The 25,665-nt window shown below is 41.8% G+C and overlaps 1 protein-coding gene across 1 annotated transcript in view; it reads right to left on the reverse strand.

Annotated features, from left to right (window-relative positions):
• Positions 1-7,582: 7,582 nt before the first annotated feature.
• Positions 7,583-25,665, reverse strand: part of LOC135548816 (gamma-aminobutyric acid receptor subunit alpha-6-like) — a 41,008-nt gene continuing 22,925 nt past the window's right edge. Inside the window, exon 10 of the mRNA XM_064978764.1 lies at positions 7,583-11,591. Coding sequence (XP_064834836.1) covers positions 11,579-11,591 — 13 coding nt within the window. The 3' untranslated portion in view covers positions 7,583-11,578. The remainder of the gene's footprint in view (positions 11,592-25,665) is intronic.

Genomic DNA, 25,665 nt, shown 5'->3' on the forward strand with positions numbered 1-25,665 from the left:
CGCAACATTTTCACAAAAACCAGATAACCAAATAAATAAAATCATTTACCTTTGAAGAGTTTCGGATGTTTTCAATAAGGAGACTCTCAGTTACATATCAAATGTCCAGTTTTTCCTGAAAGCAGCTGTGTGTAGGAGAAATCGCTCCGTTTTGTACATCACATTTGGCTACCAAAACGAAAATTCAGTCACCAACAACGTCAAACTTTTTCCGAATTAACTCCATAATATCGACCGAAACATGGCAAACGTTGTTTGGAATCAATCCTCAAGGTGTTTTTTCACATATCTCTTCATTGATATATCGTTCGTGGAAGCATGCTTTCTTCTCTGAATTCCATGGAAAAATACTTGCAGCTGAGTTTTGCGCACCAATTTCGGCGCAGGAGACCGGGCGGACACCTGGTAAATGTGGTCTCTTATGGTCAATCTTCCAATGATATGCCTACAAATACGTCACAATGCTGCAGACACCTTGGGGAAACGACAGAAAGGGCAGACTCATTCCTCTCGCATTCACAGCCATATAAGGAGACAATGGAAAACGGAGCCTCAAAAATCCTGCTCATTTCCTGGATGCCGTCTCATCTTGGTTTTGCCTGTAGCTCACGTTCTAGGGCACGCACAGAGAATATCTTTGCAGTTCTGGACACATCAGAGTGTTTTCTTTCCAAAGCTACCAATTATATGCATAGTCGAGCATCTTTTTGTGACAAAATATTGCGCTTAAAACGGGCACGTCTTTTTATCCAAAAATGATATAGCGCCCCTAGAGTTTCAAGAGGTTAACACGCCATGTCACTGTTCGTCTTGACAGGGATAAACTTTCAAACAGCTTTTTCTTGTCGGGGCAAGGTATTCTATTAAACATTCTTTAAAGAATTCGCCCTCAGCGAATGGCTTAATACGTTTAGGAATTTTGTGAGACAGAACATAGCTAGCTCTCACAATTCCGTCATTTGCTGAATGCAGTTTTGTGAAAAGTCTTTGCTGCTTTTGCAACAGAGAAAGCAACTATTTTGGTGCACTTGCCCTCTGCTCATAAAACATGCTCCTATATTTCTCTGCATGCTTCGTCTGGAAGTGTTGGGACAAGTTGGGACAGCTTTCTCTGATACCTCAATAAAGAAATATTCCGACACCACTCTTTCTTGAACATCCTAGATTCATTGTCTACTTTCCTTTTCTTTTAAATCTTTGAAAAACTAATATTTGCGCAACGTCTAGCTAGCTATTATTTGTAACTGTGATGTGTTTCACAGCCTGTCAGTCACCGTCTGTCATCATGCAGTTGTTATTTATAAGTGCCTTGAAAATAAATGTCCCACAAGCGGTGTGAAGTCATTACAAAAGGCGAGTATTCACTGGGCTTTTAATTCGAGTAACAAAAACCTTTTTCAAAACATTACTATCGCAAATTCTTTATGTGATCTGATTATGATTCCGAGGGCCATTTTGAATCAAGTCGTGGGCCGCATACGGCCCCTAGGCGGACCCTTGCCCGGCATTAGAGTAATTGTCATTCCTCTTCATTTGTTCTGTTGTATTGTCGTGACATGTTAAGGTTAAAATCTAATAGTTGTGTAGCTTCAATGAGGCTAACAGGTGTATGAGTTTCTCAAAAACCTCTGCATATCCTAAAGTTGGAATACTTACCACTTTATTACTAGTGCCTTCAGAAAGTATTCATACCCCTTATCCTACTCCACATGTTGTTGTGTTACAGCCTGAACTCAAAAAGGATTAAAAATAGTTTTTTTATCACCCATCTAAACACACAAAACCCCAAAATGTGAAACAAATTTATTGAAAGTGACATATAGAAATATCTCATTTACATAAGTATTCACACCCCTGAGTCACTACATATTAGAATCCCCTTTGGCAGCGATTGTAGCTGTGAGTCTCTAAGAGCTTTACACACCTGAATTATATAATGTTTACACAAATTCTTCAAGCTCTGATAGCCATTTTCAAGTATTGCCATCGATTTTCAAGCTGATTTAGGTCAAAACTGTAACTAGGGCACTCAGGAACATTCAATGTTGTCTTGGTGAGCAACTCCAGTGACGATATGGCCTTATGTTTCAGGTTATTTTCCTGCTGAAAAGTGAATTTGTCTCCCGGTGTCTGTTGGAAAGCAGACTGAACCACATTTTCTTCTTGGATTTCGCCTGTCCTTAGCTCTATTCCATTTATTTTTATCCCACCCCAAAAAACTCCCTAGTCCTTGCCGATGACAAGCATACTCATAACATGATGAAGCCACTATCATGCTTGTAAATGTGTAAGTGGTACTCAGTGATATCTTCAAATCAAATCAAATGCTTACTTACAGGTTCTAACCAATAGTGCAAAAAAAGGTGTTAGGTGAACAATAGGTAGGTAAAGAAATAAAAACAACAGTAAAAAACACAGGCTATATACAGTAGCGAGGCTATAAAATAAAAGTGTTGGATTTGCCCCAAACATAACACTTTGTATTCGGGACATAAAACAAATTTGCAGTTTTACTTTAGTGCCTTATTGCAAACAGGATGCATGTTTTGGAATATTTTTATTCTGTACAGAGCTTCCTTCTTTTCACTCTGTCATTTAGGTTAGTATTGTGGAATAACTACAATGTTGTTGATCGACCCTCAGTTTTCTCCTATCACAGCTGTTAAACTCTCTAACTCTTTTAAAGTCAACAATGGCCTCATGGTAAAATCCCAGAGCGGTTTCTTTCCTCTCCAGCAACTGGGTTAGGAAGGACACCTGTATCATTGTAGTGACTGGGTGTATTGATACACCATCCAAAGTGTAATTACTAACTTCACAATGCTCAAAGGGATATTCAATACCTGCTTTTTTTGTGAACAAATTAAAGCAGTGTGAATACTTTCTGAAGTCACTGTATATGTAATCAGCAATGTTAATATTATAAATATTATATTACAATATGTAATATGCATATATATCAAAATATTTTTTTTATATGCACTGCACAATCTTAACTGAGGGGATTGAATGTATTTTATTCAACAAGGAAAAAGGGCTTGCAGGGCTGGATTCAGTTTCAGTTTACTTCCATTCTAATTCCATTCAGCCTTCTCCACACAACAGTCAATCTATGCATGCGCTCCACTTGACCTTCCTCGGACATCCTAACAGTGACACAGGGAAGACTTTATATAAGCACTCCATTATCGTCACTGGGCTGCACAAAGCAATCAGGTGCAGTTGCAGCGAGCAATTGCCCATAAAAACGTTCAGATGCCAAACACTTTAGCCACGCATCCAACTCGTGCCTTAAACCCAAGGGGACGCTCCTGCACTTCTCATTATTATAGGCTCTGTCCACACTGTTCAAACTGTCATCAATCTTCCACTTAAGATATGTACATTTTATTTTACCTTTATTTTACTAGGCAAGTCAGTTAAGAACACATTCTTATTTTCAATGACAGCCTAGGAACAGTGGGTTAACTGCCTGTTCAGGGGCAGAACGACAGATTTGTACCTTGTCAGCTCGGGGATTTGAACTTGCAACCTTTCGGTTATTAGTCCAATGTGCTAACCACTAGGCTACCTGCCGCTTTCCAAAAGGAAAGCAACAAAACATCTAAGCAAGTCAACCACTCTTTGCTGTCTGGATCTGTGTGCAGCATCTATCTACCCTCCCAGTGGCCACATTAATTATGTAATGTTTATTGTAATCTACTTCTACAATCTACCATCTGTCATGTTCCATACTGTTTGGACCTACAGCACATCATTAACTTGATTCTACCCTCCTCCGTCAGTTATTGTTACATTTGAGTGATTACTCGTAGAATGCAGCCATTCATTCATAATCTGTGCCTTGTGGGCCAGTAAACTGCTTGCTTGTGGATATTGCACAAGTGTTTGACTTTTCTATTACCCCCACTAACCTCCCAGGCCATCTTTTTGGTGTTATGGTGTCAGAGGAGAGATGAGAAAGAGGCGTAAAGGTTTGAGGCTGGATCAAAACAAAAGGTGCAGCACTAGACCGTTTTCACTGGTCATGGATGATCCAATAATCTGACAGTTTACATGTATGGTAGGAGGTCCTAAACATGATGGTTTTCTTCACATTCCCTTCCCATATACACTGACTGTATAAAACATTAGGACCACCTTCCTTTTTGCTCTCAGAACAGCCTCAATTTTTCAGGGTATGACTCAACAAGGTGTTGAAAGCCTTCCACAGGGATGCTGTCCCATGTTGACTTCAACGCTTCCCACGGTTGTGTCAAGTTGGCTGGATGTCCTTTGGATGGTGGACCATTCTTGAAACACACAGGAAACGGTTGAGCTTGAAAAAACTAACAGCTTTGCAGTTCTTGAAAACACTCAAACCGGTGCGCCTGGCACTTACTGCCATACCCCGTTCAAAGACACTTAAATCTTTTGTCTTGCCCGTTCACCCTGTGAATGGCACACTTACACATTCCAAGTCTCAATTGTCTCAAGGCTTAAAAATCCTTCTTCAACCTGTCTCTTCCTCTTCATCTACGCTGATTGAAGTGAATTTAACAATTTACATTAATAAGGGAGCTTTCACCTGGATTCACCTGGTCAGTCTACGTCATGGAAAGCGCAGGTGTTCCTAATGTTTTGTCCACTCAGTGTATATCTGCAATATTAACTGCACTCTCATTGTATTTAATCGCCGCCTGGAAACACAGACCCTAAAAGAGATAAGGCCTCTTGAATAGACAGCAGCGAATCAGATCGCTCTGGCAATCAATAAAATGATCCGCTTTTAATGAGCCCCTCGTTGCTGCAGGACACTGGTTGCCCCCAATACTCGTCACAGGCCCCCGGCCCCCGGCCAAGACACCTGGTTTGGCGGTGAGTCATCAATGCCAATCACTTCAAGTCATCCCTTGATTATCTCCACATGCTAAAAGGAGCCTGGGGGCCCAGATGCATAAAGCACCCCTTCTACCCTTTAACTACAGCGTAGCGGAGAAGATCGGAGTGGCAACACAGCATACTGCCGCCTGGTTGGATCCAGCTCTCTCTCTGGATCCCAGAAAAGCACAACTGTTGCCATGGCATGAGAAGAACTTTTAATCATAAGCTGGAAAGCAAGGCCTCCCACCATGTGTGTATGAGTACCTCACATACACATACATAGTGATTCCATGCTAAACATTAACCATCTATGCTTGCAGGGACACGTGGCGCTAAATGCTAACCATCTAGCTTGTGGGGCCGTGTGGCGCCCATCCCCACTGGGTACTGCTGTGAGCTACGCTCCACCGGCCCCATGGCAGTGCAGGATCCTAGAGTCCTGGAGCAACAGAGGTCACATGGTAGACCATTAGGCATGCATATGACATATTGATTTCTGACTAAAAGGGATTTAATTGTTCATGAAAATATATAATAACTTAACCAGCTAATATAGTCAGTCACTTGTTATGCAAGTATTAAGTGCTAGGCAATTATGAAAATGGTTGCCCCATTACCTCTACGAGAGACAACAGACAGATCCCGGGGGAGAGTCACCTTGTACCTCACCTCTACCCTGCCAGGTTAATTGCCCCCTCGTGGATTTATAGGCATTTACCTGAGAATACTTCTTAGAGCAATGGCTACGATACAGTACACTCTCTCTCGGCTTTGTTTACTTTAAATTAGGCCACAATACACACCCACCAGGTTATTTTGGTTCTCACAGCAAAACAGGGAGGATTTCTCAATGAGGATAAGGCCAAGGTAGCTAATACTGTAGGTAGGTTCAGTGGGTTCAGAGGTTATTCATTCTACAGGATCTCTAGTCTTCTGCATACATAATGACTTATCCCCAGAGCATATCTATCCTCACTATATAGTAATGGGGGGTTGATATCAGACATCACTGTGTGGGAACACCAGCCTCTTCAATCCGCAGCTGAATTTCCCCCATCTCTTACCATCATAACTGTAAAGGGAGTGTGAAGCAATGGAGCCCATCGAACACGGCCATTTGTCACTGATTTGAGTTGATTTTCGACTGTGCCTCGTGAGAGTTTTAATCAGAACATGCTGTTCTATATAATACATTAAAACTGGAATTATTTGTCTTATCAAACGGAACTCGTGCACGACTATAATTGTTGATAGCTTAGCAAGAGCACATACAGCAATGTGATGAACACGACTGGCCTATTTAAGATGTGTGATTGAGGATGACATACATCAACATCAACACCGACTCCAACTCTTAGTGTGTGGAAGTTCAGTTTCAACAAAGACACAGAGACAGAATTGAGCTTCGCAGACATTAACCCATGAGGTTGAGCATCTCTGAGCAGAAATCGAATGGTTGATCCATCCACAGACGATATAGTGGTCATTCCTTCATATATTGGAATAGACTGAAATACAATTGAGTCAAAATCTGTCTCAAAGGCTCCACACGTTATTTGTGTTAATTATTTGAGCAGATTTGCAGTCATGTTTTTCAAGCACCAGCTTGGCATTTCAGGCACGAGAGAGTGGGAGTTCTGCATCTATGCTTCTTTTATTCATCCATCCTTCTCTTTCTACCTATCTTTCTCTCTAATTCTCTGCTGGCTCAACCTTCTCTTTAGCTCCGACAGTGTCAGGGATGCTGATGGATCCAACTGCATGTGACAGTCTGACATATGAGTGAATACGATGGGCCTAATATGGTGCCCTCTGACAAGCCTGTGGAAAACATCGTAATACTCAGTGTGATGGAGCCTGAGACACAACAGCAGTCTGCCTCCCATCCACATCACTGATTGTGCCTCTGTGCCTGACTGTGTGTGTGTGTATGTGGGGGGGGGGTCAGGGTTTCTTTTGGGGTTGGGGTCCGGGATGATCATGTCTTCTCTCTTTGCTCTGTGTCCACCTACACATATCAGTGTGGCTCCAGAAGGCACAGCAGCACTCCTTACAACTAAAAGTTCCCCTACTTTAGCAAAAGTTCACCTCAAGAACAGAAAGCAGACACAAAAATGACATTCCGTCATCCGACTGCATACGTAGTGCCTACGAGAAGACCTGTGTGTGTGTTATGGATATGCTGAGCCTGTGCAGAGCAGAGGAGGTGTAGTAGGAGGAAACAGGCAGTGCACCAATAGGTGGCACTCTACCCTTTTTTGACCAGAGAGGAGGGTGACCCAGTGCTTTGGAGCGCATGGGCGTCCTGTGGTTTGGACCAGAGGACAAGTGAAATGAGGAAATCTCTCTCTCGTACCCGCTCACACTCCTCTGCCCTGCGGCTTCTTTCAGGATGTTGGGACAGAGGAGATAGAAGGAGACGGGGGCTTGTTTTACAGTAAGAACAGCCCCGTCATACTGCCGTCATGAATGAAAAATACATACGCCTGAGATGTACTACACTGGTTTATGTTAATCTCAATTTCTCAATCTCCAGTTCGGTTACTTTGTTTCATTCCTACTAAAAGGGCTGAAGGGACATATTTTTGGCTTGCCACATTACCCATCCCATAAACAACTGTACAATACATTTCTATCTGACTGGTTGAAAGGGATGCTTCATCATGTCATACATCATGTTTTGCGATGTGGGTTGTGCATTTGACAAGGAAAGAAACACTCAAAACATATTTTGACTTTATTCAACATGATAATATACACACAATCCTGAGGGAAAGTATTGAGGAGATTGTTAGTAAAACGACAATGTCTAAACACCAACATATTGTTTTCTATGGCAATAAAAACTATCTCCAAGGGAAAATAAAAACAAGTGGATTTGAATGTGCTAAATAGAGAATATAATGATATATAATGCCTTGCAAAAGTGTTCAGATCCTTTGGATTACTTCACATTTTATTGTGATACAAAGTGGGATTAAAAATGCATTTATTGCCATTTTTTTACGTCAAGAATCTATACTAAATACCCTGTAATGTCATCGTGGAAGAACATTTAATTTTTTTTTTTTTATTAAAGATAGAGATTCAACTACAAAGACCAGGGAGCTTTTTGAAAGCCTCATAAAGAAGGGAAGTGATTTGTAGATGGGTAACAATAACAAATCAGACGTGGAATATCTCTTTAAGCATGGTCAAGTTAATTATGCTGTGGATTATGTATTAAACCACCCAGACACATCAAAGATACAGTCGTCCTTCTGAATTGAGCTGCAGGACAGGAATGAAACTGCTCAGGAAAGTTACCACGAGGCCATTGGTGATTTTAAAACAGCTACAAGAGTTCACTGGCTGTGATGGGAGAAAACTGAGGATGGATCTACATTGTAGTGACTCCATAATAATTACCTAAATGACAAATTGAAAAGAAGAGTTCAGAACATTCTAACAAAACTTGCATGGGAAAGGGGGATACCTAGTCAGTTGTACAACTGAATGCATTCAACTAATTTGTGTCTTCCGCATTTAACCCAGCCCATCTGAATCAGAGAGGTGCAGAGGTGTGCTGCCTTAATCAACATCCAAATCATCGGCACCCAGGGAACAGTGAGTTAACTGCCTTGCTCCGGGGCAGAATGACAGATTTGTACCTTGTCAGCTTGGGGATTTGATCCAGCAAGTTGTTGGTTACTGGCCCAACGCTCCTACTCGCCAGGCTACCTGTCGTATGCAACAAGGTACTAAGGTGATACTGCAAAAAAAACACAGCAAAGGAATACTTTTTTTTGATCTAAATTCAAAGCCTTATGTTTGGGGCAAATCCAACACAACACATCATTGAGTAACTGCCTCCTTATTTTGGTATCGGCAAATACTGGGGAGGTTATCATGAGAAAAAGAAAGAGGAGAGAGCTAAGCACAGGCAAAATCCGAGAGGAACATTCTCCTGTTTCAAAATCCTTCTGTTTCAGTCTGCTTTACACCAGACTGGGAAAGGAATTCAACCTTTCAGCAGAAAATAACAATAACAACAAGAGGCCAAATCTACCCTGTAGTTGCTTAACAAGAAGACAGTTAATGTTCTTGAGTGGCCAAGTTACAGTTTTGACTTAAATCTGCTTGAAAATCTATGGCAAAACTGAAAAATTGCTGTCTAACCATGATCCCCAACATCTTGACAGAGCTTGAAGAATTTATAAAATAATAATGGGAAAATATTGCACAATCCAGGTGTGTAAAGCCCTTACAGACTTACCCAGGAAGCCTCGATGCCAAAGGTTTATCGAACAATTATTTACTCAGGGAGCTGAATGCTTCTGCAACGACTATATTTGAGTTATTTCATGTTTATTCATCTAGAATTCTTCTTTCACTTTGACATTAGAGTATTTTGTGCAGATTGCTGACAAAAGAAGTATAATTAAACCAATTTTATTCCCACTTTTGTAACACAATACAATGTGAAGAAATTCAATGGGTCTGAATGCTTTTGCAAGGCACTGTATATACAAAAGCTGCAATACATTTCAGATCAGTACAAATAATTAACATAATAGCCATACATCAAGCAGGATATTTAAGACAGGAAAATAAAAATATAAATCTATAACTACAGTAATCATGAAATATTCACATATGCACAAAGACCAACGTGTTACCATATTGCTGCTTCATTTTCACATTTCACATTTGCTTAGCCTGTGAATAAAACCTAGCAAATAACAGTGGTTAGGAATCAATGTGACTCATGCCTGTAGTGAAATACGATATTGAGGGGGCGGTAGATGTCATGGTCTTCGATACACAAAACCCCAACACTCCAAACCCCAACAAGGACACTGAAGGGTCACAGGTCATGCTAGTGCTTGTCCTCCATGGAGACCAGTAAGTTTGCCATAAGCAGGCAGGTTGAGGTTGGAGAAAATCAATAAGGTCTCCAATACAGCCCCCTCCATCTTCCTTTTCCATTTAATTCAACTAAATAACCAAGTCAATAGGGCTATACAGTCAGACCTATACATCAGCCACTCCTCTGCCTCTTCCTTTAGGTTCAGCCAGTCTTATTCAGAGGCAACTGTCAAGAGGTCCCTTCCAGGGCCTGCCAGTGTAGTCAGAGCTGAAATGTTGTGTGTCCTCAGACTCCACATCAAAAGCAGAGAAGGAAGGTTCAATTTGAAGGCAGTCCATCTAGTTTTCCTTGGCAACGAAATATCACTACATTATCTGGGGGAACATGGAAAGAAATGCGGAAAGGTGTAACGGACCGGAGGAATATTAATGGACTTTATCATCAAATAAAAAAGTCAAACAGATGCTTGCTGGTGCTGATAAGTGTGTTGATAAAGCTGCAGTATGTGCTGCAGAGAGAGAGAGAGGCAGCCAGTGGAAAGACAGTCATTAATAACCAATAAACACACACATATATGAACGTGGGGTATATTTAGATGGCGCTACTCTGTGGATTTAATCATTTACCTCTTTCTTTTAATTGGAAATAGTGCATAACTATATGTAAATCCAGACCGAAGTTAATGAATGCATTTGGCATGGCGCATAATTGCTTGTGAGAGGATGCAGTTCTAAATTAAATGTAAATCTGTCATTTAATGAATAATTGCCAACCATAAACCACCTTAGCGTTCTTTCATGTCCAATAACGACAGATACAATTACATAAAAGTGCAAAAATAGAAAACATTAAAACAAACAACAACACTGACATTAAATAATATATCCATTGAATGAGAGGCGGGCTGTTGCCAGGGAACTATATTTGTATTCTCTGATACGCCAAACATAGCCAAGTAAAGTTAGCAAGGAGAGAATATTGTGAATTCATTAAAGTCCAGGACTTAGTTTGAGTTGGTGGATGCCAACGAATACAGGCCTTGTGATTGATCTTTGACCTACGTGGAGAGACCGATGATCCTTGCATTTATTTGGATTTGACTGTCTTACAAGATTGTCCCTGTGAATGTGTGTGTGTCTTTGGGTGTGTGTCTTTTGAGTAGTTCTGAATATTAAAATGTATGTGAGGAACCAAGAACAACTCTTTGACGAGTTGGCTTCATCAAAGAAATGTTTCATGAGAGGAGTGAAAATAAGCCAATGAACCGAAAACCGAGAGCGATTGCAAAGTTTAAATTGGGGGGAGACAGTCAGTCAGAGTGGAGGCAGTGCACAGTACTCCCCTCAGGTGTGTTTTCCAGTACTGTCCAGGGTAGACGCAGCCAGGCCGTGTATTGTTTCACACAGACGAAGTGACTCCGCTACCTCCAGTCCTGTGGCAGACACTCCCAACTTTTAGGAAAGCCCCTCTGTTTCAGACAGGGACCGGGAAGGGGCAGAACACTTGAAAGAGAAGTGCCAATGCACATCGTCTCTCTTCAGGGGGAAGACGCAGCAGGGTGTGTGTGAGAGAAAGAGATTGAGTACCTGTTTGAAATCGACTGAGAGCCCTGGCCCATGAGCTATGATAAAACTTGAGCTCCCAGGTCAACAGTTGGCAGAGCACTTCAAATCAGTCACACATTGAAAGTAAAAAATAAAAAAAACACAATGTACAGAGGCAGCATCAAAAAGAAAACCTTGGCAAGCTTCTCTGTCATCTATCCAAACGGCGAGTGTCCTTGTGTTTATTTGTGTGTGTGTGCGTGTGTGCGTGCACGTGTGCATCCGTGTGAGATCAGTGAGGGGGCTCACTCCAGGATGGGGCTCACACGCTGTCTCTGTAACAAAGAAAAAGGAGAGAAAATAAGAACCCAGAAACGTGTGGTTATAACTACAGTCCAGTTAACAGAGATATTGCTGTGTGTGTGTAGTAGAGGGTGTACTGAGGGGGTTGGAGAATGCTTGTGGGCAACATGTGACACATTTTGAAAAGAAATAAAGCTCTGCTGTCATCTTGTGAACGCAGGAGGGAGATGGAGTGTGTATTCGCACACACAAACGGCCCAGCAGCCAGCCAGCAGCGTGAACCGCCATACTGAAGGAGTTCTAATTTCATTCCCTCCCAGGGTTGGCATGCAGGGCCCTTATTATTTGAATCAATCCCTTGCTCATGGGCTGTCGACAAAAGACCTTGCAAAACTAGTCCACCTCTTTCATTCCTTTCCTGGGAAAGTCTGCCAGGTATTACACACCTACGCCTCCTCTGTCTATGTGTCAAACCGAGGGATTATTCGGAGCGAGCTCTCAGCCATCCTCAATCATGTAGTACTGCATTTGGTGTTATCAAGAATGCCTGTTTCCGGTTTCCTATGGGTGTGTGTGTCTGTGAAATGTAATCCGAACCACAACTCTATTGATCTGTGTGGACAACAGCATGAGGAAGGAATAGATCCCTTTGCATTGTCTTAGATTACCTTTTTTGGGAAAACCACTGACTAATCAAGATAAGGGGATGCTGTGCCAAGCACAATGTCCCTTTTTAAAAGGAATATGGAATAGGAATATCTCATAAAAGAGATCAGAAATTGAATTCACCCTGACAACCCTGAAGACTTTCTCAGTGAGCAGTCATGGCAAACTATTTGCTAGCGTACATGGATCTATAAATATTCATACTTCTCTGCCTGAATAAACGCACAGACATGCATGAAAACACACACACACATGTAACATGCACGTAAATACACACAAACGCACGCACGCATGCGCACACACACACACACACACACACACACACACACACACACATAGGGTCAATACTTTCCCCTGGGGCTATAAAGACAAATATGTAAAATGAGGATTACAGTTTTACTGGCCCCTTATATTATCTGCCTGAGATGCAGTAATTTAATGATCATTAAACTGAAGCTATAGCAAAGGCCTGTGCTAGAAAACAGGAATTTAATTAGAAATGAGATTTTGTGGTTTTGTTTTATGAGAGACCAGGAAAGAGCTATTTTTCAAGTCTGGAATAAAGAAAGCTTATTGCCTATAGTTAGCTTCAGCTTCCACATGACATGTGCAGTGAGCACTAGGCTCACAGAAGCCCTTTGCAGCAAATGTGTTTCCTTGATGTCTGGCCTAGATGGCCCTATTCATTAAAAAGCCACACAAGGCAGGTCTAGTCTGGGTACCAGTATTTGTAGCTAACATTCCACTCCTTGTCACTCCATGTCATTGCCAAAGCTCCTCAGCATTCAATACGCAGCGTGATTTACAACAGAGTTGCTCATTGGTTATAGGAAATAACATTAATATTTTACTGTAAGCAAGGGAAATGGTTGTATTTTGATGCCTAAAATCAAAGCAAAGAGGTTTTGTGGTTGCAATTGCAGTATGTATATAGTTTGAGAATTTAGATTGTCATTTGCAACTTTTGACAGACTGGTTTCATTTGGAAAAAAACAAAAATGGTTGCTTATCAACCGTATACCAACTTATTCTGTGGAGAGAAAAAAAGTGTGCCAAAATGTCATTAATCGTTGTGAATGGACAACAGCTGTGAGGGTTATCGAAGCAGGATCAATTCCTCTGTTATCCTCTGTTGATCATTGTAAGACAGTCTAACCATAGATGTTCAAGCCAATATAAGACAAAACTGTCACTTGGTCACTCAGGAACATTTACTGTTGTCTTGGTACTGGAGTGAATATTTGGTCTTGTGTTTTAGGTAATTGTCTTGCTGAAAGGTGAATTTGTCTCCCAGTGTCTGTTGGAAAGCAGAACGAACCTTTGCCTCTAGGATTTTGCCTGTGCTTAGCTCTATTCCATTTATTTGTATCCCAGAAAACTCCCTTGCTGATGACAAGCATACCCAACATGTTTAAAATATGAAGAGTGGTACAGTGAAATGCTGTCTAGCTCCAACAGTGCGGTAATAACTAACAATACAAAACAATACACACAAATCCCCAAAATAAAAATAAAGGAATTAAGCAATATCAGAATGAGCAATGTCAGTCCGGAATATAAAAACATACAGTGCCTTCAGTAAGTATTCACACCCCTTGACTTGATCCATATTTTTTTGTGCTACAGCCTGAATTTAAAATGGATTCAATTGAGATTGTGTGTCACTGGCCTACACACAATACCCCAGAACGTCAAAGTGGAATTATGTTTTTCTAAATTTTAAGTAATATATTAAAATGAAAAGCTGAAATGTCATTAGTGTAACGGCGTTCTTCGTTTGTCGAAAGAGAGTCGGACCGAAATGCAGCGTGTTGGTTACTCATGTTTTTAATGAAACAAATGACGATACATGAAATAACTTATAAATACAAAAACAACAAACGGAACGTGAAAAAACCTCTACAGCCTGTCTGGTGAACACTAACACAGAGACAGGAACAATCACCCACAAAATACACAGTGACACCCAGGCTACCTAAATACGGTTCCCTATCAGAGACAACAAGAATCACCTGATTCTGATTGAGAATCGCTTCAGGCAGCCAAACCTAAACTAAACACACCCCTAATCAACCACAATCCCAATGCCTACAAAAACCCCAATACGACAACACAATAACATAAACCCATGTCACACCCTGGCCTGACCAACTAATTAACTAAAACACAAAATACTAAGACCAAGGCGTGACAATTAGACAATAAATAGTCAACCCCTTTGTTTATAGCAAGTCTAAAATAGTTCAGGAGTAAAAATGTGCTTTACAATTCACATAATAAGTTGTTTCACTTTGTCATTTATGTAAGTTCTGTGGAGTAACTACAATGTTGTTGATCCATCCGCAGCTATCTCCTATCCCAGCCATTAAAACCAGATAAATGTAACAAAATGTAATTTATGTAATCCCCCAAATAAATGATTTATCATGAGAGGGCCATAAACAATAACTTGTAATGCTGCTTGTATTACAATAACTTGTAATACCCCGAGAAAAGGTACAAATCAACCCTTTTTGGAAAAAAATACAAATTGCTGAGATGTAGTCCCGTTTGAGGACACAAGCTCAAGTACACAGTAGAAATATGATAGAAATATGAAAATATGAAATATTTTATACAATGTATTTCATATTCAACAAACTGTATGAATAAGGCTTAGAATTAGTTATAGTTAGTTGTCATGACTTGCCCTTTTGGGTGAGGATCACAGGCACCAGATCCCCCCCTCATCCCATCCCACCCCTTCTCTATCTCTCTCTCTATCTCCCACCACAGTTTTACGACGGTCGTAAATACCTGCAGCAAAACTCTCTCTCCCACTCTTTCAAATATGGAAGTTAAATCCCTTTGTTACCACAGAGAGAGAGAGACGTTTTAGTACGGTAACATCAAAGGTTGAATAATGAAACAATATTTCTGTAATCCAAACATTTGGAAGGGACCGTGGGTACTTAAAGAACAATCATGTCAAATCCATTACTAATTTGTGAGGTAACTAAGGATAGTAGAACAACATAACTGTATCTCTGAATGTGTATTTTTCCCAGTGATCAGATTCACATCTAAATGTTGCGGAACGTATATGATTAAATATGAAACTATTTGTGAGAAGATGAAATGTGATGTTAGCCTCCTAAATTAAATAATTGTTATTCATATAAACTCTTAACCAGTCAGTGACCACACCCACGTGAGCACAGACATTATGTCGGTGTCATGGAACGCCCCCTTTGCCAGAGTGCATAAAACCCCTCGTGAAGAATTAACATACCAGTCAGTGACCACACCCACGTGAGCACATACATTATGTTGGCATCATGGAAAGCCCCCTTTGCCAGAGTGCCTAAAACCCCTCGTGAAGAATTAACATACCAGTCAGTGACCACACCCACGTGAGCACAGACATTATGTCGGCGTCATGCAACACACCCTTTTCCCAGAGTACCTAAAACCCACTTCTAGCGAAATTAACATTAGTCCAGAAAGCGGAAGGATGAGAGTCCCCACATTGAAATAGCTACCACTCAATAGACCAGCGGGACCGACAGTGTGAGCTGGAAGGTACGAAATGCTTAGACACTCTGAAACTTTCAACAAAGAAGAAGAAAATCTCGATAGACCAAAGAGCATGGAGCTGTAGCTACATGTTGAAATGGTTGGCAATTTAAATGGCTACCACTCTATAGACCAGTTACATGCAGCACCAACTAAATACATTACAAATGGTTAAGAAAACTACAAAACTAAAGACTACACATTCACAGTCTGCAGCTGTATATGTAAAATATCTAGAAAATCGACCAAAGACGAGAGAAGAACATATCCCTAACAAAAGAACATTGGTACGTCTGACGAATCCATTATAATTGACACTCTGAGAAATCTGAGAAGCTCCAGCTACAAAAGACATTGTGACTTCTGGGGAACACAACCAGAGACTTCTGATGAATTACTCTCCACAGAAAATGGACCGGGCGGTTTAAACAGAGAGAGATGACAAGACAGACAAGCGTAAATATGTACATTGCAATTCTTTTCGAATGAGAGGCCGTTCAGGTGCAAAGTACTGTGACTGGAAAGAATTGCAAAAATCGCTGAAGTTGGAGACTTTTATCTCCCTCACCAACCTCATACATCTGCTATCTGAGCAGCTAACCGATCGCTGCAGCTGTACATAGTCTATCGGTAAATAGCCCACCCAATTTTACCTACCTCATCCCCATACTGTTTATATTTATTTACTTTTCTGCTTTTTTGCACACCAATATCTCTACCTGTACATGACCATCTGATCATTTATCACTCCAGTGTTAATCTGCAAAATTGTAATTATTCACCTACCTCCTATTGACTTGTTAATTGTTTACTCCATGTGTAACTCTGTGTTGTCTGTTCACACTGCTATGCTTTATCTTGGCCAGGTCGCAGTTGCAAATGAGAACTTGTTCTCAACTAGCCTACCTGGTTAAATAAAGGTGAAATAAAAAATAAAATTAAAATTAGCATTTATATCAACTGTATGTAGTGAGTCCATTCTGTCTTTCCCGCTCTTTATCTGTCCCCACCCTTTCCATTGTCTACCAAGCTATCATATCGGGTTAGTTCATAAGGGACTTTTCCTTGACTTATGTAGCAATCAATGTGGAAGCTATTCTGTTTGTGTGTTCATTTAATTCTGTGGGATTATTTAATTAATTAGTAAATAAGTAATTAAGCCAATTTGTACATCGCTGATTCATCATTTATGCTAGGGTTCGTGCAGATATCCAAGGATTTTGCGACATTCAGAATGAGACTGAAGGTAAATAACAATCAAATAATGACTGATTGATGACTGAAACGTGAGAGATCTTTATATCTTTTGTTAAATACACTTTTTACGTTGTGCCCTAAGATTGCTAATGAGTTAATTGTTACGACGATTAATTTAATCATCGTAATAATTAAACATAGTTAATTGACGTGATAAAATAATTGTCATCACATTAATGAACATAGTTGTGTTATAATTTGATTATACTAAATTTAGAAAGCATATAAGATTGCACCTTTCTAATAACTGTAAAATACACAAATGTGCACATCTTCTAAAGGTATCTCTTGATCTAAACATCTGACCCCATCACTGTGATCATCTCACAGAGCTCTAGCTTGGGTTCCTGAACTCATTAGGAACGTGTATTTCATCTCATATTATAGTTGTCCGTCTATGACAAACAGAAAGTGTTTTTGATTTAAATCTATTCATTATTTTAGATGAATGGCTAATAGATCTCTGACTGTGATATAGTGATGGAACCACTCTCTCCTGCTGCACTACAATATAGTGAATGCAGGCATGTGGTTTGTCAGTGCCTGTGATGTAGGGTTCAGCCAGAAGTTGATGGACAGTCAGAAGAGCAAATGAAATGGTAGAAGGGACATCCCAGCTTCCAGTGGTTTCAGATTTCACATCCTACGTCATGTGGGAACCAGGGTTGTCGCTCAACGCAAGCCATTTCAATTTATGGTGTCCACAGATCTACAAGCAAAACACTTGTTCAGAACCAGTACCAGAACCACGCAGGTCCCTTTACATCTAAGAGGTTTTAAACTCTGTAACTGTTTTAATATCACCATTGGCCTCATGGTGAAATCCTTGAGTGGTTTCCTTCATCTCTGGCAACTGAGTTAGGAAGGGCGTCTGTATCTTTGTAGTGACTGGGTGTAACGGCGTTCTTCGTTTGTCGAAAGAAAGTCGGACCGAAATGCAGCGTGGTGGTAACTCATGTCTTTAATGAAATGAATCGCGGTACATGAAATAACTGAGACAAGTACAAAACAACAAAACGGAACGTGAAACCTAATTACAGCCTATCTGTTGAAACTACACAGAGACAGGAACAATCACCCACGAAATACACAGTGAAACCCAGGCTACCTAAATACGGTTCCAACATCAGAGACAACAAGAATCACCTGACTCTGATTGAGAACCGCCTCAGGCAGCCAAACCTAAACTAAACACACCCCTAATCAACCACAATCCCAATGCCTACAAAAAACCCAATACGACAACACAATAACATAAACCCATGTCACACCCTGGCCTGACCAACTAATGAACTAAAACACAAAATACCAAGACCAAGGCGTGACACTGGGTGTATTGATAAACTATCCAGAGTGTAATTAACAAATGCACCATGCTCAAAGGGATATTCAATGTCTTTTTTTTACCCATTTACTAATGGTTGAATACTTATTGACTGAAGACATTTCAGTTTTTCCTTTTTTATTAATTTGTAAACATTTCTAAAAACATAATTTCACTTTGACATTATGGAGTATTGTGTAAATTCAATTAACTTTAAATAACACAAAAAATGCGGAATAAGTCAAATTTTATTTTTTTATTTCACCTTTATTTAAACCAGATAGACTGTTGAGAAAAAGTTCTCAAATACAACTATGACCTGGCCAAGATAAAGCCAAGCAGTGCGACAAAAACAACAAGACAGAGTTACACATGGGATAAACAAACATACAGTCAATAACACTATCGAAATGTCTGTATACAGTGTGTGCAAATGAAGTAAGGAGGTAAGGCAATAAATGGGCCATAGTGGTGAAAGAATGACAATTTATCATTAACACTGGAGTGATAGATGTGCAGATGATGATGTGCAAGTATAGATACTGTGGTGCAAAAGGGCAAAAATAAATAACAATATGGGAATGAGGTAGTTGGGTGGGCTATTTACAGATGGGCTGTGTACAGGTGCAGTGATCATCAGTAAGCTGCTTTGACAGCTGATGCTTAAAGTTATTGAGGGAGATATGTCTCCAGCTTCAGTGATTTTTGCAATTCGTTCCAGTCATTGGCAGCAGAGTACTGGAAGGAAAGGCAGTCAGAGGGGGAGTTGGCTTTGGGGATGACCAGTGAAATATACCTGCTGGAGCATGTGATACGGGTGGGTGCTGCTATGGTGACCAGTGAGCTGAGATAAGGCGGGGTTTTACCTAGCACTTCATACTCGTTTGGCGACGAGTATGAAGCGAGGGCCAGACAACGAGAGCATACAGGTCGCAGTGGTGGGTAGTATATGGGGCTTTGGTGACAAAATGTATGGCACTGTGATAGACTACATCTAATTTGTTGAGTAGAGTGTTGAAGGCTATTTTGTAAATGACATCTCCAAAGTCAAGGATCGGTAGGACAGTCAGTTTTACGAGGGTATGTTTAGCAGCTTGAGTGAGGGAGGCTTTGTTCCATAATAGGAAGCCGATTCTAGATTTAATTTTGGATTGAGAATACCTAATGTCTGGAAGGAGAGTTTACAGTCTAACTAGACACCTAGGTATTTGTAGTCCACATATTCTAAGAACCGTCCAGAGTAGTGATGCTAGTTGGGCGGGTGCAGGCAGCGATCATTTGAAGAGCATGCATTTAGTTTAACTAACATTTAAGAGTCAGTTGGAGGCCATGGAAGGAGTGTTGTATGGCATTGAAGATCGTCTGGAGGTTTGTTAACACAGCGTATACAGAATGGTATACAGAAGGGCCAGAAGTATACAGAATGGTGTCGTCTGCACAGAGGTGGATCAGAGAATCACTGGCAGCAATAGCGACATCATTTAGATATAAAGAGAAAAGAGTCTGCCTGAGAATTGAACACTTTGGCACTCCGATAGAGACTGCCAGAGGTCCGGACAACAGGCTCTCTGATTTGACACACTGAACTCTATCTGAGAAGTAGTTGGTGAACCAGGCGAGGCAGTCACTTGGGAAACCAAGGATGTTGAGTCTGCCAATAAGAATGCGGTGATTGACAGAGTCGAAAGCCTTGGCCAGGTCAATGAAGACAGCTACACAGTACTGTCTTTTATTGATGGTGGTTATGATATCGTTTAGGACCATGAGCATGGCTGATGTGCATCCATGACCAGCTTGGAAACCAAATTGCATACCGGAGAAGGTACGGTGGGATTCGAAATGGTCAGTGGTCTGTTTGTTAACTTGGCTTTCGAAGACTAGAAAGACAGGGCAGGATGGATATAGGTCTCTAACAGTTTGGGTCTAGAGTTTGAAGAGGGGAATGACCACGGCAGCTTTCCAGTCTTTAGGGATCTCAGACGATACGAAAGAGGGGTTGAACAGGCTAGTAATAGGGGTTGCAACAATTGTGGCGGATAATTTTAGAACGAGAGGGTTGTCTAGCCCAGTGGATTTGTAGGGGTCCAGATTTTGCAGCTCTGTCAGAACATCAGCTATCTAGATTTGGGTGAAGGAGAAGCGAGGGGGGGGGGGGGGGCTTGGGCAAGTTGCTGCAGGGGGTGCAGAGCTGTTGACCGGGGAAGTGGTAGCCAGGTGGAAAGCATGGCCAGCCGCAGAAAAATGCTGAATTGAAATTTTCGATTATCAGTGGTGACAGTGTTTCCTAGCCTCAGTACAATGGGCAGCTGGGAGGAGGAGCTCTTTTTCTCCATGGACTTTACAGTATTCCAAAACGTTTTGGAATTCGTGCTACAGCATGCAAATTTCTGTTTGAAAAAGCTAGCCTTTGTTTTCCTAACTGACTGTGTGTATTGGTTCCTAACTTCCCTGAAAAGATGCATGTCGCGGGGTCTATTCGATGCTAATGCAGTACACCACAGGATGTTTTGTGCTGGTCAAGGGCAGTCAAGTCTGGAGTGAACCAAGGGCTATATCTGTTCTTAGTTCTACATTTTTTGAATGTGGCATGCTTATTTAAGATGGTGAGGAAAGCACTTTCAAAGAATAACCAGGCATCCTCTACTAACGGGATGAGGTCAATATCCTTCCAGGATATCCGGGACAGGTTGATTAGAAAGGCCTGCTCGCTGAAGTGTTTTAGGGAGCGTATGACAGTGATGAGGGTTGGTCGTTTGACCACGGACCCATTACGGACGCAGGCAATGAGGCAGTGATCGCTGAGATCCTGGTTTAAGACAGCAGAGGTGTATTTAGAGGCCAGGTTGGACAGGATGATATCTATGAGGGTGCCCATGTTTACGGATTTAGGGTTGTACCTGGTAGGTTCCTTGATAATTTGTGTGAGATTGAGGGCATCTAGCTTAGATTGTAGGACGGCCGGGGTGTTAAGCATATCCCAGTTTAGGTCACCTAACAGTACGAACTCTGAAGATAATTCAATGGGTTATAACACTGAAGGCACTATATACCACTTTGTCCTGTGGTTCTGCCCCTCTAAAGGGTCTTTCTTCCTGCTCCTCTTCATCGGGACTTTTGTCATGAAATATTTCTGCATTCAATTTGGAAGCAAGCATCTACGGAAAAAGCTATTTATTTCCCATAAATTAAAAAGGAGGCTTTCAAGAGATGATAAAGAAATGTGGGTTAGGATGGATGTACAGCACCCAGTGCCAAAGGTTAGGTTAGTGGGTGGTAGCACATGGAAAACCGTACAGTGTAATACAGGTTTATAAAAAGAGAGATGAAAGCTTACAGTGGCTGGCACTTGGGGAATGAACCATGCACACACTATTCACACATCCTGAGAGCCTGACTTCAATGGCTCCTCCACTGGTTGTTGTTCTATTTTTGATCACGGTGCTTTTGAGCCCCCTTGGCTTTCACAATGCTGCCTGCTGCGTACAGTATGTAGCTAACTGCTTGGTCGCTTACAGTCTGCAGTATATCAATCAATAGCAACAGTTAAGGAAATGTCAGAAACCCTAGTCAGCTCTTGACACCTCTCATCACTGTCATGAAATCTGACTTCTCTCACAAGGCCTGAGGCACCTTACATTTATATTCAATGGGAAAAAAACACGCTATACAAAACAGGCTTGCTCTCAGTAAAGCAAGAGAACACCCAGGTTAATGGCTGCTGTCGAGCCACTGGTGGTTCTAAAGCTGTCCCGAAGTCATGTAATAGTGCATTGTTAAATTAGAAAGACTCAAACACCATCATTGTGTAGTAAAACCATGAAAAGTAGTGCACCTATGCAGAGATCTGTTTTGGAGGATATTTGAATGCAATAATAATAAGAAATAATAAGAATCTATTACATTTATACAACATAACATCAAAGTGCATTAAAAAAATACAAACCAAATAGTAAAAACATATAAATGGACACAACTAGAGCAACTGACACAAAGAACACAGCTAACGCTACAAGGGACAAGGACACCAAGGGGCATAGCTATCAACAGGAAGCCGTCCTAAAGAGAAAGGTATTTAGGCCTGCTTTTAAGGAGCCCAGAGTCTGTGATGCCTTCAGGTGGTCCAGGAGGGCATTCCAGATGCTGGGGGCAGTCAAGCTAAAAGCGAGTGAGGGATGTTCTGTCCTGCAATGGTGAGGTGTGTAATTGGAGAGTGCTGGACGTGTTGGGGGGGGTGCCAAAAAAGTAGAGCCTCAGTTTTGCTGATGTTCAGCTTAATTAACTTTTGAGAGAGCCATGTAAACACCATGTAAATGTCATGATACACCGAATGCATTTCAAAACAGACCGGAAGTACTCCGAAAGTGGTTCTTCAATCTGAACAATTGTTGTGAAAACACTTTTTGGTGTCTCAGTGCGTTTAAAAGGCAGCATCAAGACATACAAACAGTGACCAATTCAGACTTGAGATAAATAAAAAACATGGAATCAATAAAATATAGACTTAAGTCATGTTAAATCAACTTATCTCAAGTCTGGAATGGGCCTAGGGAGAATATGTTTTGTGAAACTCCACCTTTATTATGGACTGGCGCTGGCCAAAATGGCAGCAGTTTTAGGGGCGCCCAACCAGTTGATCTATTATGTGTTTATTGTTGCGTTATTTGTAACTGATTTTGTACATAATGTTTCTGCAACCTTATCTTACGGCAGAAAAGAGCTTCTGGACATCAGGACAGCGATCACTCACCTCGGATTAGACAAATATTTGTTCTTCAACAAGCAAGACACACAGGACATTCTCCAAACACCCGGCAGGGCCGACATCCCCGTTATTTGCAAGAGGAAGCGACGCAGGTACAGAGGATGAAGAGCCGGATGCCTCATCAGGACCCGCAGAAGGCGAGTAGGAAAGCTGTCGTTACCATCAATATTACTCTCCAACGTGCAATCATTGGACAGTAAATTAGATGAGGTACGATCACGAATATCCTACCAACGGGACAACAAAAACTGTAATATCCTATGTTTCACGGAATCGTGGCTGAATGATGACATGGATATTCAGCTAGCGGGATAGACTGTACGCTCCACCGGCAAGATAGAACAGCACACTCCGGTAAGACAAGGGGGGGGCGGTCTGTGCTTATTTGTAAACAACAGCTCCCTGCCTGTGCCATCAAACCCCTACAACTCATCCAGAACGCCGCAGCCCGTCTGGTGTTCAACCTTCCCAAGTTCTCTCACGTCACCCCGCTCCTCCGCTCTCTCCACTGGCTTCCAGTTGAAGCTCGCATCCGCTACAAGACCATGGTGCTTGCCTACGGAGCTGTGAGGGGAACGGCACCGCAGTACCTCCAGGCTCTGATCAGGCCCTACACCCAAACAAGGGCACTGCGTTCATCCACCTCTGGCCTGCTCGCCTCCCTACCACTGAGGAAGTACAGTTCCCGCTCAGCCCAGTCAAAACTGTTCGCTGCTCTGGCCCCCCAATGGTGGAACAAACTCCCTCACGACGCCAGGACAGCGGAGTCAATCACCACCTTCCGGAGACACCTGAAACCCCACCTCTTCAAGGAATACCTAGGATAGGATAAGTAATCCTTCTCACACACCCCCCCCCCCTTAATGATTTAGATGCACTATTGTAAAGTGGCTGTTCCACTGGATGTCAGAAGGTGAATTCACCAATTTGTAAGTCGCTCTGGATAAGAGCGTCTGCTAAATGACTTAAATGTAAATGTAAATGTAAACAGCTGGTGCACGAAATCTAAGGAAGTATCTAGATTTTGCTCGCCTGAAGTACAGTTTATTGTGATAAATTGCAGACAACACTACTTGCCTACAGAGTTCTCAGCTATAATTTTTGTGGCTGTTTATTTACCACCACAGACAGATGCTGGCACTAAGATGGCACTCAGTCAGCTGTATAAGTAAATAGGCAAACACTCACCCAGAGGCGGCGCTTCTAGTGGCCGGAAACTTTAATGCAGGGAAATTTAAATCAGTTCTACCAAATATCTATCGAAATGTTAAATGTGCAACCAGAGGGAAAATAATTCTAGATCAGCTGTACTCCACACAAAGACACGCATACAAAGCTCTCCCTCGCCCTCCATTTGGTAAATCTGACCACAACTCTATCCTCCGGATTCCTGCTTTCCTGCTTGGTCTATAAAAAAAGTGGTCAGATGAAGCAGGTGCTAAACTACAGGACTGTTTTGCTATCACAGACTGGAACATGTTCCGGGATTCTTCCGATGGCATTGAGGAATACACCACATCAGTCACTGGCTTTATCAATAAGTGCATTAAGGACGTCGTCCCCACAGTGACTGTACGTACATACCCCAAACAGAAGCCAATGGTTACAGGAAACATTAGCACTGAGCTGAAGGGTAGAGCTGCCGCTTTCAAGTTGCGGGACTATAACCCGGAAGCTTATAAGAAATCCTGCTATACCCTGAGATTAAAGATTAAATCATACTACACTGGCTCCGATGCTCGTCTTATGTGGCTGGGCTTGCAGACTATACAGACTACAAAGGGAAGCACAGCCACCCATTGACACGAGCCTACCAGACGAGCTAAATCACTTCTATGCTTGCTTCGAGGCAAGCAACACTGAGGCATGCATGAGAGCATCAGCTGTTCTGGACGACTGTGTGATCACGCTCTCCGTAGCCGACGTAAGACCTTTAAACAGGTCAACATACACAAGGCTGCATGGCCAGACGGATTACCAGGACGTGTGCTCCGGGCATGTGCTGACCAACTAGCAGGTGTCTTCACTGACATTTTCAACATGTCCCTGATTGAGTCTGTAATACCAATATGTTTCAAGCAGACCACCATAGTTCCTGTGCCCTAGAACACAAAGGCAACCAGCCTAAATGACTACAGACCCGTAGCAATCATGTCCATAGCCATGAAGTGCTTTGAAAGCCTGATAATGGCACAGATCAACATCATTATCCCAGAAACCCTAGACCCACTCCAATTTGAATACCACCCAAACAGATCCACAGATGATGCTATCTCTATTGCACTCCACACTGCCCTTTCCCACCTGGACAAAAGGAACACTTATGTGAGAATGCTATTCATTGACTCCAGCTCAGCGTTCAATACCATAGTACCCTCAAAGCTCATCACTAAGCTAAGGATCCTGGGACTAAACACCTCCCTCTGCAACTGGATCTTGGACTTCCTGACAGGCCAACCCCAGGTGGTGAGGGTAGGTAGCAACACATCTGCCACGCTGATCCTCAACACTGGAGCTCCCCAGGAGTATGTGCTCAGTGTCC

The sequence above is a fragment of the Oncorhynchus masou genome, chromosome 11 (genome assembly GCF_036934945.1).
Source record: "Oncorhynchus masou masou isolate Uvic2021 chromosome 11, UVic_Omas_1.1, whole genome shotgun sequence".
Taxonomy (NCBI): Eukaryota; Metazoa; Chordata; class Actinopteri; order Salmoniformes; family Salmonidae; genus Oncorhynchus; species Oncorhynchus masou.